The following is a 17,218-nucleotide window of genomic DNA, read 5'->3' as shown; positions in this document are numbered from 1 at the left end:
TTTATTATAGCACATAGGCAGCTAATTGGCATAGTGGATAAACTGCTAGACTTGGAGTCAGGAAGACCCAAATTCTAATACTACCTCAGACACTGATTAGCTGTGTGGCCTTGAACAAATCGCTTAACGTCTCTCAGACTCAGTTTCTTTATCTATAAAATGGTAATAATAACAGTACTTATATCTTGGGGTTGGCATGAGGATCAAATGAGATAATATGTAAAAGTACTTTGCAAATCTTAAAAGTGCTATATAAATGCTAGTTATTAATTATTACGGGGTATAAGATTCTGTGTTAAATATAATTTCTTCCAAATTTCGTTCCAGTTTCCCCATCATATTAAACTGATTTAGTTTTGCAAGCGATAACTTTTTATGTTCCAAACAAATTTCTAATTAACATGTAAAATTTTTTAAAAATCAAAGTGTATGCTAAGAACAGGTATTTCTTTCCTTGACTTTTGGTGTGTTGCACTGTAGCTTTCATTTTATATGGACTTATAGTTGTAGAAGGGTTCTATATGGTAGAATGTAGTCTCTTTGAGGCCAGGCAGATACTTGAGTTTTTTGTCTTTGTATTCCTGGCACTCAGCTAGTGCCATGCTAAATAAATGTTTGTTTTTCTCGTTGTGAATATTTGGGAATGGAAATTGGCAATAATGAATTACATTTTTCTTCTCCCCATATTTCCACATAAGCTCCATGTCCTGATGGAAAAACAAGCATAACTTCAGAATAATTAGAACAGGAAAGGAAAAATCTCTGCTCTTTTTTACTCAAGGATTTTTCTAGATATAATTTCAGAAATGTGATTATCTGTCCTTGAAAAAAATTCTCATCTTACACAAAATAACCTTTTTTTTTTCTAAAAGGGCCTAGTGAGCTATTTTCAAATTTAGTGTCAAATTTTTATTATTGATTAACTGCAGATATACACTTAGCATCTAATCTTTAGACTTAGTGCAACACATCCATAGTATAATTTCCAGTGTGTTTGAATTGTGTTAGTCAGAGGATGATGTAATGGAAAGAACCTTAGAATAGGGGACTGGAAACTTGGGTGTTAGTCCTTGCTCTGCCACAAACTTTCCATGTTACCTTGAGCAAAGCATTCTACATCTTGAAGCCTCAGTTTCCTTTTTATTAAATGAGAGTTGATCTGGGTGATATTCAAGGCCTCATGATTCTAAATTTCATGCTTTAATTATATGAAGGGAAACAATTCAATACTGACAGTTCACAAAGACTTCAAAAAATACTTCCAGGCCTCTTTGTCTATTCTTTCTAGAGAGAAGTAAGTACTTTTGAAAGTGATCACATTTTTCTGTATATTAGTTGGGATGTTTTCATTACTTTTTGAACATGGCAAATGTGGTACTTAATGTTGTATGAATGAAGCCTATCAAAAGAGTTCAATGTAGAAAGATGCTCAATATTATATCTTTCAATTTCAGGCAGCTGTGATTAGTTATTGTTATCTCCTGTCAAAGCACTGAGTTTTTCTTATTGATGAATATATCTAAAACTTACCACTCTAATCTTCTCTCACTAAATGCTAGGAACAAGGGAGAAAAATTCCCTGTAAAAATTAATTTGCTACTCTAAAGGCTAATTAAATGTCTCCTTTTTGGTTCAGTTTTAGATATAACTGGGTGCTATTATGTTTTGGAAGATAATTTAAAGTGAACAATTACACATTACTTTATTCGTTCTCTCTCTGAGAAACCTTTATTTAATGGTCTTTTGGTGACGTTACTCAGGCCCCAGGTGAGTAAAATATTAATGCGCTAGTGTTGGAATTCCATCTCCAGGTTCAATTCCACAAGGCTGTGGCATTTCTGGCTAATGTGATGCTTTCAGAAGTTGAAATTTCATTTTAAGCAGTTAAATACATTATAGATTTCTTAAATATTTCAACCTCTCAGGATGTATGTTTCCTAGTTTGCATTGTAGAAATCAATTACTTGTGGATGTAGAATATATCTGTGTCATTGGAGGAAGAAGAAGAGAGAAGAGGAAGCCAGAAGATTAGGATTCTTGTATCTCAGTTCTGTGTTTCATGGCAAAGATTTCACTGTGATTGAGTGTGCAGGAGCAGAATCCCTTATGTAGGAAGGAAAATTCTTATGGATATTCACTTTTGTATTGCAGATCACTTTTCTCCAGAGAATGTAAATGACACAGCCAAAGAAACTTGCTTAAATTGGTTTTTCAAGATTGCTTCAATCAGGGAACTTATTCCTAGATTGTATCCTTTTTTCCTGATCACTTTAAAGATAGGCCGAGAGATCTCTTCTGTTAACAGAAGTCATGTGATGAACATTCTGTGGAAAATTTAGTCATTGTTGCTTACCCAGTGGTTTGTTAGTTTAAAAATACAAGAAAACACTAAATTAGAAGCTCTTAGCCATCTGATGAAGAATATGACTCTGTCATTAACTGAATCTTAATTGCATAGTGTATTGCTTATGCCCTGATTAAGTTTTAATTATAAAATCCCCAATTTCCATTTTATTTCATAATGTAACGAGATGACATGATTTCCCAAAGTTTATTTAAAATATAATTTTGCAAATTAGAAAACAAAATGTAATAATAGTAATTGCTAATATTTGTGTAGCACTTTGAGTTTGTCGAACACTTTACATTTATTATCTCATTTGATTGTCACAACAATCCTGTGAGGTAAGCATAAAATTGGGCAGCTAAGTGGTACAGTGAATAGAGTACTGGGCTTGGAGTCAGGAAGACTCATCTTTCTGAGTTCAAATCTGGCTTCAGACACTTAGACTGAGACACTCAGACACTGTGTGACCCTAGGCAAGTCACTTAACCCTGTTTGCTTGTTTCCTCATCTATAAAATGAACTGGAGGAGGAAATGGCAAATCACTCCAGTACCTTTGCCAAGAAAACCCCAAATGGGATCCGAAGAGTCAACCATGACTGAAAACGACTGAACGACAAAAAAAGCATAAAATACACAAAATATCTGCCTACTGAATTCTATGATTTCTAGAAGTTATAGGTAGCTAGAGTAGGAGAGTAGCAGCATTATTTTAATTCATAACCAGTTTTGTTTTCTCCTCTTCCCTACCAAGGAGGATATCCCATAAATATTTTTTCCTTAAACATTTTTGTTGTAGCTATGTGGAAGCAGCCATCCTGAACTGCAACAAGTTTTTGTCCAAAATGTAAGCATAGTGCCAAATGTGTAGAACAGCAAAAATTCTGAAGCATAGTAATTATATTTTTGTAACAAATTTGTTGATGCTGTTGTGTAGGCTATAGTTCTACTTTTAGTAATGACAGTAAAATATTTTAATAAAGTTGCCAAATACTAAATAGATTATAAATTGAGTGCAGGAACTGTGTTTTGTATTACTTTATATCCCCCAAGTGCCTAGCACAGTACCATGCATAGCATAGGTTTCTGATAAATTTTTACTGATTTTATTTGTTATTCAGTTTAACTGGGTTGAAGTTGGATCATGGTATGTCTGGTACAATTTTTTAGGATGATGTTGGCACTCAGGAAACATTTGTGATGGATGATAACTTCCTTGGGTAGGAAACACCAGAACCATAGAATAAAGGCATCATTAGTAACATTGATTTACACTACCCATAAGCTAAGCCTGATGATAATGTATTCTGCCTGAGAGTGAAAGGCAGCAAAAAGACATGAACTCAGTTTGAAGGAAGAGGATGGGAAAAAATAATGCTTAAAGAGAAGGGAAGTAGAGTGCCAAACAGATGGAAAGAAACTAGTAAAGTTGTGAAAGTGAGATGAGGACTCAATTAAGACATTATAGAAATAAATCTTTTATATAAGTAGTTTATTGAACAGTAACAGTTATATTTATAGTTAGAAATAATTGATAGAATTATACCAATTCATCAAAGACATATAAAAATCTGTTTTGTGCAAAGCATTGTTAGGCTTGATCAAAGTTCAGTGATTAAAAATGGGACACAAAATGTTTGATAGAAGTTAGAATATAATGATGGCAAAAGAAAGATCTTTACAAAATGCTATAAAATTTTGGAGAGAGAGAGAGAGAGAGAGAGCTCTTTCATTTAGGGAGGTGGAAGATTAGTCAAGATTGTATGGAGGACCAGGCATCTGACCTAGGTCTTGAATGAAATAAAGTATTTCGTCAGGTAGAGATAGGAGGAAGTGTATTTCCGACTTAGGGACAAGTTATAAGAATGCAAGACAGGAGTGTGGAAAAGCAAAAGCCCAGTTTGGCTGGAATATTGAATTCCTGAAATGAAATGATATGAAAGGAGGCTGGAAAAGTAGATGGGGGCCAAATTATGAAGGGCTCTAAGTGCCAGGCTAATGAGTTTATGTTTTTTCCTTTATTATGGGCAGAGCAGTTAAAGGATTTTAAACTACAAAGTGACATGATCAGATCTGTGCATTAGGAAGATTATTTTGGCAGCTGTATGAAGGATGGATTGGATGAGGAAGCTTCTGAAGGCTAATATAATAGTCTATACCAGAGGTCTGGACTAGGTTGGGGCCAGTGTAAATATAGGAAAAAGGATAGATAGGAGAAAATGTTGAGGTAGAATCAATAAGATTTGGCAATCTACTGGATATTGGGGATTAAGAAGGAGAAAGGAGTCAAATGTGATTTGACCTTGGCCTGGAGCTTTTCGGTTTAGGTGGTTGGGAATTTTAGTGGTGCCATGAATAGAAATAGATAATTATTGTTGGTCAAGAATGACTTGGACGTGTTGAGTTTGAGGTGTTGGTTGTTGGAACATTAGTGTAAACATCTAAAGAGGGAGTTGGAAATGCAGGCATGGAATCCTGGAGACATGAGGGCTAGATGTATAAAGATGAGTCATTTGCATAAGAGGTGATCATTGAAATCAATAAGCATTTCTTCAATACCTACTATATTATGAGCGCTGTACTAACAATAGGGATGCATGATATTGCTCAAGGAGGGAGTATAGTCTCCCTCCTAGAGGAGGGAGGAGTCAAGGGCTGTGGATAGAGCATTGAGAGTTAATTTAGTGAATGGGAAAGAGAACACGAATAAATGAATGAAACTAAGAAGGAATAATTGAGGAGGCAAGAAGAGAACCAAGGAAGAGTTATATTATAGAAGCTGAAAGAGGGGGAATAATCAGTAGTATCAAATACAACCCGAAGAGCATTGGAATTTGTAATCAAGAGGTCATTTATGTCCTTTGAGAGAAGAGTTTTACTTGAGTGGTGCGGTTGAAAGTCAGATTACTGGGCGTTGGAGTGAATTGAAGAAGTGGAGGCAAGTGAGTATAGACCAGTCTTTTATTGTTTTTAATTATTATTATTTATTATTTTATTTTATTTTATATTTATTAATCATTTATTTTTAGTAAAGGAGAGGGGAGGGAAGAAGACAATAGCTTGAAGAAGATAACAGGGTTAAGGGGAAGGTGTTTTTCCCCCCCCTCTTGGCACAGGGAGAAAAAGTAGATAGGCATAGATTGAAGAGAGAGGAGGAATGATTGATAAAGCAAGGTCTTAGAGGAGACAGTTGGGGATGGGATTAAGAATACAAGCTTTACCTAGGGCATGGAGGACTCCCACCTTACCCTCAGAGACTGCTAAGGAGGAGAGAAGGAGAAAAGATATATAAAATTTTGAGGTATGGAGGGAGGGAAGAAAATCTCAGCAAAATCTCCTAGGGGTAAGGGTGAGTAGGCTTGAAAGGGGTAAAGGATTACAATAGTGGGGGGGGGGGGCGTGGAATGTGTACCAAGAAACAAAAACAATATCTTTTAAAAGTCTTAAGATATTTACCTTGATTGGTGCCAAAAATTTAAATAAGAATTCTTAATTTACATAAAAAAAGATATCATTTTTAAATCTCTGTGTGTAATACTGACTTTTTTGTTCCTTTTACTTCTAACAGAGGAATTTCAGAATGTCTCCCACGACTGACATGTATGATTAGAGGAATTGGCGACCCTTTGGTTTCAGTATATGCTCGAGCATATCTGTGCAGGGTAGGCTTTGATTTAATGAGTGCTATTTAAAATGTATGTATGTGATGTTTCCTTGAATGCTCACATTTTTCCGCTGCCACTTCATAAGTCATTGAAAGAATGACTTTATTAGCTGCTAATTCTAGTAAATGAATCTTTAACAGAAAGTACTCCTTAAGCCATGCTTGTTGTTTGAAAAATTAATTTCACAATAGTGTAACTTGATTAACTAATTAAATAGGATCATAAAAATCAACTTTTTTCTGGGTTAATTTTTTTCAGTTCTTCCCAAGATAGAAGGCAAAAATAGAATCCTAAAGACTACGTTTTCATTGACACAAAAGACATTTAAAAAACCCAATGATTTTTTATTTGGTGCTTTTGTGTTCGTGTTGAAGTAGAGACTTGGGAACAACATCATTGCTACTTGCAAAGTGTGGAGACTCCCTTTATTTAGGACAGTGTGACAAGATGCAAAATCTGTCATGGCATTGACTCTATGCTTTACTTGTGAATCAGCCCAGGGTTTCAGTTTGCCCCTCAGTTATGGGCTATGTTGATTGTAAAGTACTTGAAAACCCTCTAGTTCTTGAAGTATTTAAATATTTCAGTTTCCATTTAGAAATAAAATGTTTTTGGCTAACCTCTGCCAGGTTTCTCTTGTAGTTCAGTGAACAATTTTTGCTGGTTTTATCAGCATCGTTATTATTTTAATAGTCCTAAAGGTTTGTGACTCTAGTTCCATTCAACAAGCACTTAATTAAGTATCTACTCTGTAACAGGCTCTATGTTGGGTGCACAGGGTACAAAGACAAAAGTGAAACACTCCCTGCCCCCCCCCCCCAGGGCAATATTCTATGGATGGAGATGGTAGCCCCATGTTGCTTTGATAGAGAAACTGTTTCATTGGTTTCTTTGGCTCAATATTTTCATAACCTCGAAGTTAATCTTTTGATGATGAGCCTCTTAGAATTTAGCTTGGTTGGATCTTGACTCTGTCAAGACAATGTTCCAAATCATTCGAGCTTGATAGGACCTACCCCAACTTGTGTTTTGTTGGCATAGCCTTGGAAAACCTAGGGTCCCTGCTAAGCCAAGTAGAGACATCACAATAATGGTGATATCAGCATAATAAGTTTTTAAAACAAACTTAATGATTAATGAGATCCTGGTGAACATTAAAATACTTTGAGAACAAAGCTATAGTTTATATTATTAAATCAAATAGATTTAAGTCTATAGGTTTTGATTTTGTCTTTTTCCAGAATATATAGCAATACTGGGGTAAGTGTTGTCTCTTAACTGGTCACAAAAGGAATCAGATAATCACAATTGTCCTCAGAATAAATGAGATACCCACTTTAAAGGAGACCTTTAAAGATTTTTTTTTTTAAATACTGACAATAGAAGACACAAATAGGCACTTTAAGGTTGGGATTTTTTTTTCCCTTTGTAATATGTCCATATATTTCCACCCCCTTAAAGCATGTGGTGTGTTTTCATAACCTACATGGGAATGTCATGTATACACAATGTTTTTCCCAAGCTGCTGAGTTTTGAATTTATTAAGAATCAAACAGTCCCTTAATTGGTCAACATTTACTTAGCACTTACTATGTGCAAGGGATTGTACTGGGCAGTTTATCACAATAAGCTAATATATTTAAAATGATTCTTCTTGTACCTTAATGCTGTTTCTTGCTTATGAGAAATCAGTTAGATGAGGGGGGGAACCTTGTTCTTCTAGATTTATATTATCTTAAAGAAGTGAGGAAAGTTAGGAAGTGATAATGTTACAAAGTATCTTTTAGTAGTCAGTAGTGGCTGTAACTTTAAAATATTGCCTCTCAGGAGTGAGAGACTAAATGGTGATAAAGATAGATCCTGCCTTTGATGTCCTAATAAATCTAGGACATAAATAAATTCCCCACATTGTGTAGATATAAAGGCTTTTTAATATTAAGAGTGTAAGTGATAGCCCATTAATTAACTGGGGAATAATCTGAGACAGATGTAGAAAGCCCTAGTGTGGGAGATGAACACTCTATCAGTGCTGCACTGGGGGAAAGTGATCCTGGCCCAAAGCAGAGTCCAAGCTACTCATTTGCTTTCCTTGGGAAGAAACAAACAAAAGATTTGAGTGGGTAGAATGGGGGGTGGGTGTAGGGATGGGACTGGGAAGCTGTTTATAAAAGGAAAGTATGATTAACTTTTCTTCTTGAGTCATATCTCTTTCTCGTTTTTTTGTGCTACTTGTTTGCAATTCCTTTCTTGGCTGCTGATCGTGCCTAACAGATAATTATTCCCTCTTCTATGGTATGATTAAATCGAATTCGAGGCAGTCAAAATATAATGCAACTTGATGTAACATTTCTCTTTAGATGTTTTTATTCTGTGTTCTTATCCCTCAACGTTTCACTTTTTATATACATTATTCATAGGGGCTAGTTGATCTTGAGGATCAGCCTTTCTCAGGTGAATTCAAAGTGATTTACAGACTTTGTCTCACTAAGCTTCCTGTTGTTTCTATTGAACATCCTCAATTCACAGAAGTTATTTTTCGTGTTGCATTTTAGTGATAAAACTGGAATTTTCAAATTGCTTTGATTCCCAACTTTATCAGCCACTTTTATGTGGAAAGATCTCAATTTCATGTAGGTTTTTCAGTTTGCCACTCCTACTTTTTTAATCCCACACCTCTTCACATATATGCTAACACACATTTATTACATACCCTATAATTAACTAGCTTATGTCGGCAACTACAAATTTGAAAGAGCTGTTTTGAAGAACTGATTCTTGTAATTATTGGATTTATACTGTAATAATGCTTTACAATATGTTTTATGTTGAACATTATTTTTAAAAAAAGTAAAAATTTACTTCTCCAGTGATGATTCTGCAAGGAGCTAATTTGGTGTAACAGAAGGAATTAATTTAATATTTGAAGTGATGTTAAGCTCAACCAAAATACAATGTCTTATCTCAGCATGGAGGGAACCCTGAGTTCACAAAGCCTATATCATTCCAGTGCAAGCTCTGGCTGATTGTATCAAGCAAGAAAAGCTTTGATTGTGAGACTAGGTATAGACTGTTAGAAAACCAGTTTAGTTATTTTTTCCACAGAATTAATCCCAGAAGTTTGGCCTCTAGGAAGTGGTTAGACTTTTTTTTGGGGTGGGCAGTGGTGGAGAGAAGGGAAGGATTGCCATGGCAGTTCACTAAGATGGTCTGCTAAGGCCTACCAAGGTTTGTAGTTTACATCTCTAGAGGAAGTAACCACAGCAATGAAACATTTAAGTAGAACTTGTAATGAAGGTCTCTCCTGGTTGCTTGGTTATCTTATTAAAAATTAGAGACATTAGTTGTATTTTCTCTAGAGGGAGAGGATATCATAGACAAATTAAGCAATATATTCTACTTTGGAGTTCTCTCTTTATTGATTGGTTCCTTAGATATCTGTTTGTAAATATAAACTGCTAGGAAGCTCAAAGATGATTTTACTTTGATTTGTCTGTAGGTTGGGATGGAAGTGGCTCCACATCTTAAAGAAAGTCTAAATAAGAACTTTTTTGATTTCCTCCTTACATTTAAGCAGGTAAGAAAACTAAAAAAAAAAAAAAACCACCCTAATTAATGGGTCAATTATATGACAAACTTATTATCTTATTAGTCAATTCAATTTTGTCTTCCAAAATGAAAATGCTTTATAGCCTTTAAATTGAGTTTATGCTGAGAAATTGTGAAACCACCTATTATTGGCAATTAAAATGTATTGATTATATTGACCAAGTATAGGTTATTAAAAATGTATGTGTTAACAGGACTGATCTCCAGTTGATTAGTTTTTTTCCTTAGCATCTTCTATTTTTTTCAGTTTACTAGCCCTGCAGTATATATTTCCAAATCAAATGAGCTAAGTGAGGTTGGAAACTTTGGGCATATTTTTTCTAGCTTTATCAGGACAACTGGAAATGGCCCAGGATACAATGGGACACCTTGGCCCTTTTAAGCTAAGGTCTTTTCAGGTTCTCACCCAGTTCACTCTGGAGCTCATAAATTGGACAAAAATAGGTCCCTGCCCAAGCATGGTTATTTTTTGGCCCTCCTTGGTCCCAGTGAATATAAAGAGTAACTGTTTCTCTTTTGGCCCGTAACCCTGAGGGTCTTCCCCTCCCAGTTTGATTTTCATTTTTTTTATTTAAGGGGCCATCCCTTGACTCACTTCTTAAAGAGGTCTATTCACTGAATGGGTGTCACCTCACTCAAAGTGAGAACCTGAAAAGATTTTAGCTTAAAAGAGCCAGGGTCTCCCATTGCATCCTGGGCCATCTCCAGTCATCCTGATGAATATCTGGCACCCAGATGACTTTGGAGGAGAAAGTGAGGCTAGTGCACTTGCACAGCCCTCCCTCACTCAAATCAAAGTCAATTGCAAGTCATGTCATCATCTCCCTAATGTCTTAGTCCTCTTCCAGAACAAAGGACAAACACAAAATCTAGCTTTAACAACTGGAGAGAGGAATGTGCAAAAATATCCATATAAGTATGCATTATTCATTTATTATTTTTTCTCTTTGGTATATTTTCTAGAAAAGTAATATGTGTGGGTGTGTGTGTATACACACACATGCATATTTATATTGCTGTCTAGGTCAGTCATGTCCAACTCTGTCCATTGGGTTTTCTTGGCAAAGACACTGCAGTGGTTTGCTATTTCCTTCTCCAGTGAATTAAGACAAAGAGAGGTTAAATGACTTGCTCAGGGTCACACAGCTAGGAAGTATCTGAGGCTGGATTTGAACTGAGATCTTCCTGACTCCAGGCCCAGCCTTTATCCACTGAGCTATCTAGTTGCCTCATCTACATATTAATGTACATAAATAAATTTATCTTTATACTACCATTTATATTAATTTAATTAATATAATATATATTTATATGTAAGTAAATATATAATTTTTATGTGTGTATGTGTCTCCTTTAGATTCATGGGGATACAGTTCAGAATCAGTTGGTGGTGCAAGGGGTGGAGATTCCATTGTATCTTACTTTGTACTCTCCTGCTATTGACTGGATTTTGCAGTGCATTGCTTATCATGCTCCTGAGGTAATTTCCTTATACAAATACTTTAAAATGAAATTTCATAGATAATACACTATGATTATTATTATTATTTTTTTTTTGATGAGGCAATCAGGGTTAAGTGACTTGCCCAGGGTCACACAGCTAGTGAGTATCAATCATGTGTCTGAGGTCGGATTTGAACTGAGGTCCTCCTGACTTCAGGGCCAGTGCTGTATCTACTGTACCATCTAGCTGTCCCCACTATGATTATTTTTAAACTGGATTTTTTTCTCTGAAGAAGGTATGTTGTCAAAAATAACCTTGACACATCTTCTTTGAAGCATTTTTAATACTTTGCACAGATTCCGGATTTGGAGTTATATTTGTCACAAGAATGATATGGCAGTTGAAAGTAATTTAAATACTTTAATATTTAAAATTTTAATTAATTTAATTAATATTCAAATTTAAATAATTTAAATGAAGGTGTTGCTATAACGAAATGATGAGTTGTTCCTAATTCTGGGGTAAGTGAACGTTAAAAATGTAATAAGTGTCAAGAACTAAACTTCCTTTAGGTTCTTTCTTATTTAATGCCAAATAAAACTGACGGGAGTTTAATCTAAGAAATCTCTGGTGATTGAGAAGAGTCAAGTCATAGAACTTTGTGAGGAAAGGTTCCTTGCCACACAGCCTTCCCCACCACCTCATGCTGAAGTGTTCTTTTCTCCCTTTGAACACCCAAAATATTTATCATCACCACCAATGTGACAGCTATGTAAGGTCTTGTGGCATTTCTGCTGTTGTCTTGAATAGTTATTTAAATCTTCTTATTTTTATTTAACTTATTACATGCTTGTCTTATTATGCCAACTTAATAATGAATCCTTTGAGAGCAAAATATATCTTAGACTTCTTATTACCCACAGCATCTAGCATAGTATAATTAGCCTTGCACATATAGGTGTCCAATAAATATTTGTTGAATTGAATTATGTTTGGTCATTGTTTTAGCGTATAGTATACATTTTTTCTCATCTTCAGTTTTCATTCTTTGAATTTTAATAGAGTCTTAGGTTTTTGAAGATTTTACTATGGAAAAAGATGGCAGCCCTGTATATTCAGTAGGGCACTTAAGATCTCGGAATAGTGGTAGGTGTTTTTGAAAACCAGGGAATTTTGTTTCCCATGCTTTAAGGAAAAACAAATTGGCATAATTTATTCTGTGAATATTTCAGCATCTACTATTTATGAAGCACTGTGGAGTACATAGAGAAGATAGACATTGCCCTTGCATAGTTTATGGATTTATTAGTAAGGAAACATATATAAACACAAATAATTATGTTACATGGTAAATTGTGAATATAAAGTAAAAGAAGAAGAACACAGTGTTAGGTTAGTATATAGGTAGAAAGAAGTTACTTTTGGATGGGGAGGATGATAAAAGAAGGCTTGTGGGAGGATTAAAAAGAACAATGTCACAAGGTATTCTAATTTTTACCTTAAGCCTGAGTCACACAGCTAGTAAGTGTCAGAGGCCTCATTTGAACTCAGGTCCTCCTGACTCCAAGGCCAGAGCTCTATCCACTGTGCTACCCAGCTGCCCCACTACTACATCCTCTTGACTAGTCTTCTTGATGGTAGGCTCTTTTCCCTTCTACTATATCTGCCATATTATTATCAGATTAATCTTATTTTCTTTAATTAATTAATTAAGCTTTCTTTTTTTATCACCACACCTTCCTTAAAAATCTCTAATGACTACCTATTCCCAACTATATCAGGTCTGAGTTTCTCTTCCCTGTATAATTGATTCTGCTTTGAATAGAAGAATTGGGGAACCTTTCATGAAGCCAGGACAAATGTTTTATCATGTAAATAATTCCCTCCCTCCCTCATCTCAAAGGATGTCAGTGGGAACTTAGAAATCTTTCCTGGAGAAGAGTCATCTAGGAAATCATTCATATTCTAGAGTGATCAAAAATTATATCTTTGATGTACTGTTTGACTCTGAATGTGACATGGCATCTTGTAAAAAATAATTGGTCATATTTCACAAAGTATAGGAATAGCGCAGGTAGAATTAAAACATCCTTAGTACAACCCTGAAAAGTAAGTACTATTGTTATTATTCCAGTTTTGTAGATGGAGAAAATTATGTTGAGAGATTAAGTGCCTTGCCAATTTCATACAGATAGTGGTAGTCTGAGGTACCATTTGAACTCATGTCTTGCTGACTCCAAGACCAGAACTTTATCCACTATGCCACCTTGCTGGCTCAAAGACAAGGACTATTTTTTGTCTCTTTATCTTCAGTACTTAGCACAGTACTGTGTACACAGCAGGCACTTAACAAATATTTATTGAATATAATTTAATACCAAAAAGAAGTAGCTCAAATTGAAGCTGAGTATATTTAAATAACATAGATAAGCCTCCACTTGAAGAAAAATATGATCCCCCAGATTTGAATTTAAAAATCAGATAAACCAGGAGGGAATTATTTACATGATAAAACATTTGTCCTGGCTTCATGAAAGGTTCCCCAATTCTTCTATTCAAAGCAGAATCAATTATACAGGGAAGAGAAACTCAGACCTGATATAGTTGGGAATAGGTAGTCATTAGAGATTTTTAAGGAAGGTGTGGTGATAAAAAAAGAAAGCTTAATTAATTAATTAAAGAAAATAAGATTAATCTGATAATAATATGGCAGATATAGTAGAAGGGAAAAGAGCCTACCATCAAGAAGACTAGTCAAGAGGATGTAGTAGTGGGGCAGCTGGGTAGCACAGTGGATAGAGTTCCGGCCTTGGAGTCAGGAGGACCTGAGTTCAAATGAGGCCTCTGACACTTACTAGCTGTGTGACCGTAGACAAGTCACTTAACCCTGATTGCCTCACCAAAAAGCAAAACAAAACAAAAAAAAAAGAGATAATAGTAATGTAGGTGTTCAATGACAGGGCTTAAACTAGGGTGGTGTTGTTGGAAATAAAGAAGTAACAGATACAAAAGACATTTCTTAGGAAAATTGGACAATATGTGGAATGAAGGACAGAGAACAATTCTAGATTGATTTAAAGGTTTTTGTAGTTAACTCTGATACCAAAAGATTTAATTCGTCAAATCTTTTTCCTTCTTTAGATATGTTTACCCTATGGTACAGTCTTGAAGACAGATAAGAACTTTAGTGAATTCACCAATGGAATTCTGTTATGTTGAAGTCATGTTGTAAATTCAATTTTTAAGTTCACATAAAAGCAAATCAAAGCATATCTTTGACAAAGAATTAGCCTGGAGTGTTGCAGCATTCGTGACCTTTATTTTTTTCTTAGGCCCACAATTCTCTGATTTGCTTTAAAAAATAAGACAAGAAACAGTAAAAGTGAAATATAAGAAATTAAAAGTCATCTTTTTACATACTGTGTTACATATATAATTATATATAATTACATATATAATTTATGTTGAAAATAATAAATTTTGTGAAATTTAGGATGCATTAACTCTAGATTTGTAGAAATGACAGTGGCTCTTGTCTTTAGGTCATTGTATGAATTTGCCCTTAACCTCTCTCTCTCAGCTGTAGAAGTATTAAGTGACATTATCTTATTTGTTAAAATCATTTTTCATGAAGTCATATCTGTGAAGGTATTGTAAAAAGTCAGTGCAAGCCTATTAACATTATGTACTTTAAAGAAATATTTAGAAAGTTAAAGTTCACAATGAAATGTTACAAGACAGAGGCAACAACTTTCCCTTCCTATATTTTTTTTCATATGCTTTATGCCCCTTCTGAGCCTATCCAAATATGTAGTATATAGGACAAATTGACCAAACTGCAGATTTTGCAGTGGTTTATCACTGCCAAAAGATTTCCTTAAATTGTAATCTGTTTTGAGCTAAAGTATTCATCTTGTTCTTGCCGAAGACAATCAACTTTGTCATCTTTTCAGATGAAGAACTTTTGGCAAACATGCCTACGATCGAGACATAGGTTTTTGGCTACATTTATATTTAGAGATATTTGTATTTCCAGAAAGAATTCAAATGCTTTCACAATCCTTTAGTGGGATATATTCTAAATACATACACATTTTATTCAAAATTGGAAAACATATTCTCTTTGTAGCTAAAATAATTCGAATTGCTCAATGTGTTCTTTTAGAAGTGGTGTGCCAAGTCTTCATTTATTCACTTCCTCTTAGGGGACAGCAAGGAAACTATACTTACAGGATACTACCTTCCCTTCCTAATTGGAGCTCCCCAGAAGCTAGTTGGTACCTTCTGCAGTGCTTGATTCAAATTCAGATACTTCTAGTAGAAGTCACTTTTTAGAGCATGGGTGGAGACCCTGTGGCCTCGAGGCCACATATGTCCCTTTAGGTCCTCAAGTGTGGCCCTTTGACTGAATCCAAACTTCACAGAACAAATAAAAGGATTTATTCTGTAAAACTTGGACTCAGTCAAAAAGTCATACCCAAGGACCTAGAAGGCCACATGTGGCCTTGAGGCTGCAGGTTCCCCACCCCTGTTTTAGAGCCTTAGCCTTAGTTAATCCTAGTTAATACCAGATTATTTGGTATTATTTAAGAGTCAGCTGAGGATAAGAAGCAGGACTTTAAGGAGTTGTACTAAGAAGGAGGTAAACCTTTTGATCCATGATTTATATAAAAGTATCTACTCCTTAATCTAGTTCAACAATATTTATTAAGTGTTGGTAGGAGAGGTAGGACAGCATTACAATTTTGCTTACTTCATATTTGCCTAGGGTGAATCTTGGCAATACCATTCAAGATTTTTTTGCATTCTCCTGGTAGCCTCCCTTAGACCCTTCCCTTAGAAGATGCTTTTCTTTTTTTTTCTTTCTTTTTTTTTTTTTGGTGAGGCAATTGGGGTTAAGTGACTTGCCCAGAGTCACACAGCTAGTGAGTATTATGGGTCTGAGGGCACATTTGAACTCGGGTCCTCCTGACTCTATCCACTGCACCACCTAGTTGCCTCTTTCTTTTTTTTTTAAGTGACTATTTTGAGGTCGATTGTCTTAAGAGCTTTTTCAATTATTCAGTAATCAACAAGCATTTGTTAGGAGTGTCCTATGAGTTAAGCACTATTCAAAACTATTGGTTATAAAAATGTATACAGAAGAAGTTCTTCCACTGAGTGCCATGTGGAATTGGTATCCAATTAATTTTCCCCTTCATTTAGGTTATGGGGAGAATTGGGAAGAGGTCATTGGGAGGAGTAGAGTGGGAAAAGAGGAAGCATCAAATGAGAGAAGTAAGGTAATTTTTTTTTCTGAAAAAGAGACATAGAATTTCATGGTTTAATTACACTTAGAACACTTAATTGTACTAGAACTTTACTGTAAAGAATGGTACATTTGGTTAACTCACCTCTAAACTCTTATTAAATGTTCACCTAGGTTCTGCTTACTGAGATGATGGAAAGGTGTAAGAAACTAGGGAACAAGTAAGTATTCTGTCATTCCTAGAGCATAAATTAAAGACTGAATCTTCTGTTCCAAGGCAGTGAAGTCCATTTGTGCATATGCTTGTAGAAGGGCTATATGAAACTCTTCCATCTGGTCAACCAGAAGCAATTTTCCAAACTCTTAACCTTTTTTTGATTGTCCTTGAAAGATATCAGACTTTATTTATTTTTTTTCTCATTGCTATTTTAAAGAGTATAAGCAATCATTCTTACTTAGCTAGAAAGAGAAATCATTACTACTTAATCAGGAGAGATATATAGAGGCAATTGCTTTTTGATGGCTAGCAGAGGGAATAAGAAAGTATCGCTCCTACACTCTGCCTTGCGTTTTGGTTATTTGCTGTCTGTTACAAAAGCCTTTTGCTTTGTTTTATGTAGCTGTAGAGTCTACTCTTGCTGCTAGATGCTGTTGAGGATAAAAGAGAAGTGTTAGATATGAACCTTGACTGCCAGGAGTTGACTGTCTGGTTGAGGACATGAGGGTTAAACATGTTAAATAGAAAATAATAAGGGGCAGCTAGGTGGCGCAGTGGATAGAGCACCAGCCCTGAAGTCAGGAGGACCTGAGTTCAAATCCGGGCTCAGACCAAACACTTGACACTAGCCGTGTGACCCTGGGCAAGTCACTTAACCCTGATTGCCTAAAAAAACAAAACAAAACAAAAAGA

The 17,218-nt window shown here is 35.2% G+C and overlaps 1 protein-coding gene across 2 annotated transcripts in view; it reads left to right on the top strand.

Annotated features, from left to right (window-relative positions):
- The window catches only part of LOC114052273 (UPF0505 protein C16orf62), a 119,341-nt gene that overhangs the window by 31,933 nt on the left and 70,190 nt on the right, over positions 1 to 17,218 (top strand). For both annotated transcript variants that reach the window (XM_027874811.1, XM_027874812.1), the window contains exons 10-15: positions 2,152 to 2,248; positions 3,145 to 3,192; positions 5,914 to 6,007; positions 9,507 to 9,584; positions 10,974 to 11,096; positions 16,483 to 16,529. In XM_027874811.1, coding sequence (XP_027730612.1) covers positions 2,152 to 2,248; positions 3,145 to 3,192; positions 5,914 to 6,007; positions 9,507 to 9,584; positions 10,974 to 11,096; positions 16,483 to 16,529 — 487 coding nt within the window. The remainder of the gene's footprint in view (positions 1 to 2,151; positions 2,249 to 3,144; positions 3,193 to 5,913; positions 6,008 to 9,506; positions 9,585 to 10,973; positions 11,097 to 16,482; positions 16,530 to 17,218) is intronic.

The sequence above is a fragment of the Vombatus ursinus genome, unplaced genomic scaffold (genome assembly GCF_900497805.2).
Source record: "Vombatus ursinus unplaced genomic scaffold, bare-nosed wombat genome assembly UNPS02014807.1, whole genome shotgun sequence".
NCBI lineage: Eukaryota > Metazoa > Chordata > Mammalia > Diprotodontia > Vombatidae > Vombatus > Vombatus ursinus.
This window is presented reverse-complemented; position numbering and strand designations above follow the sequence as displayed.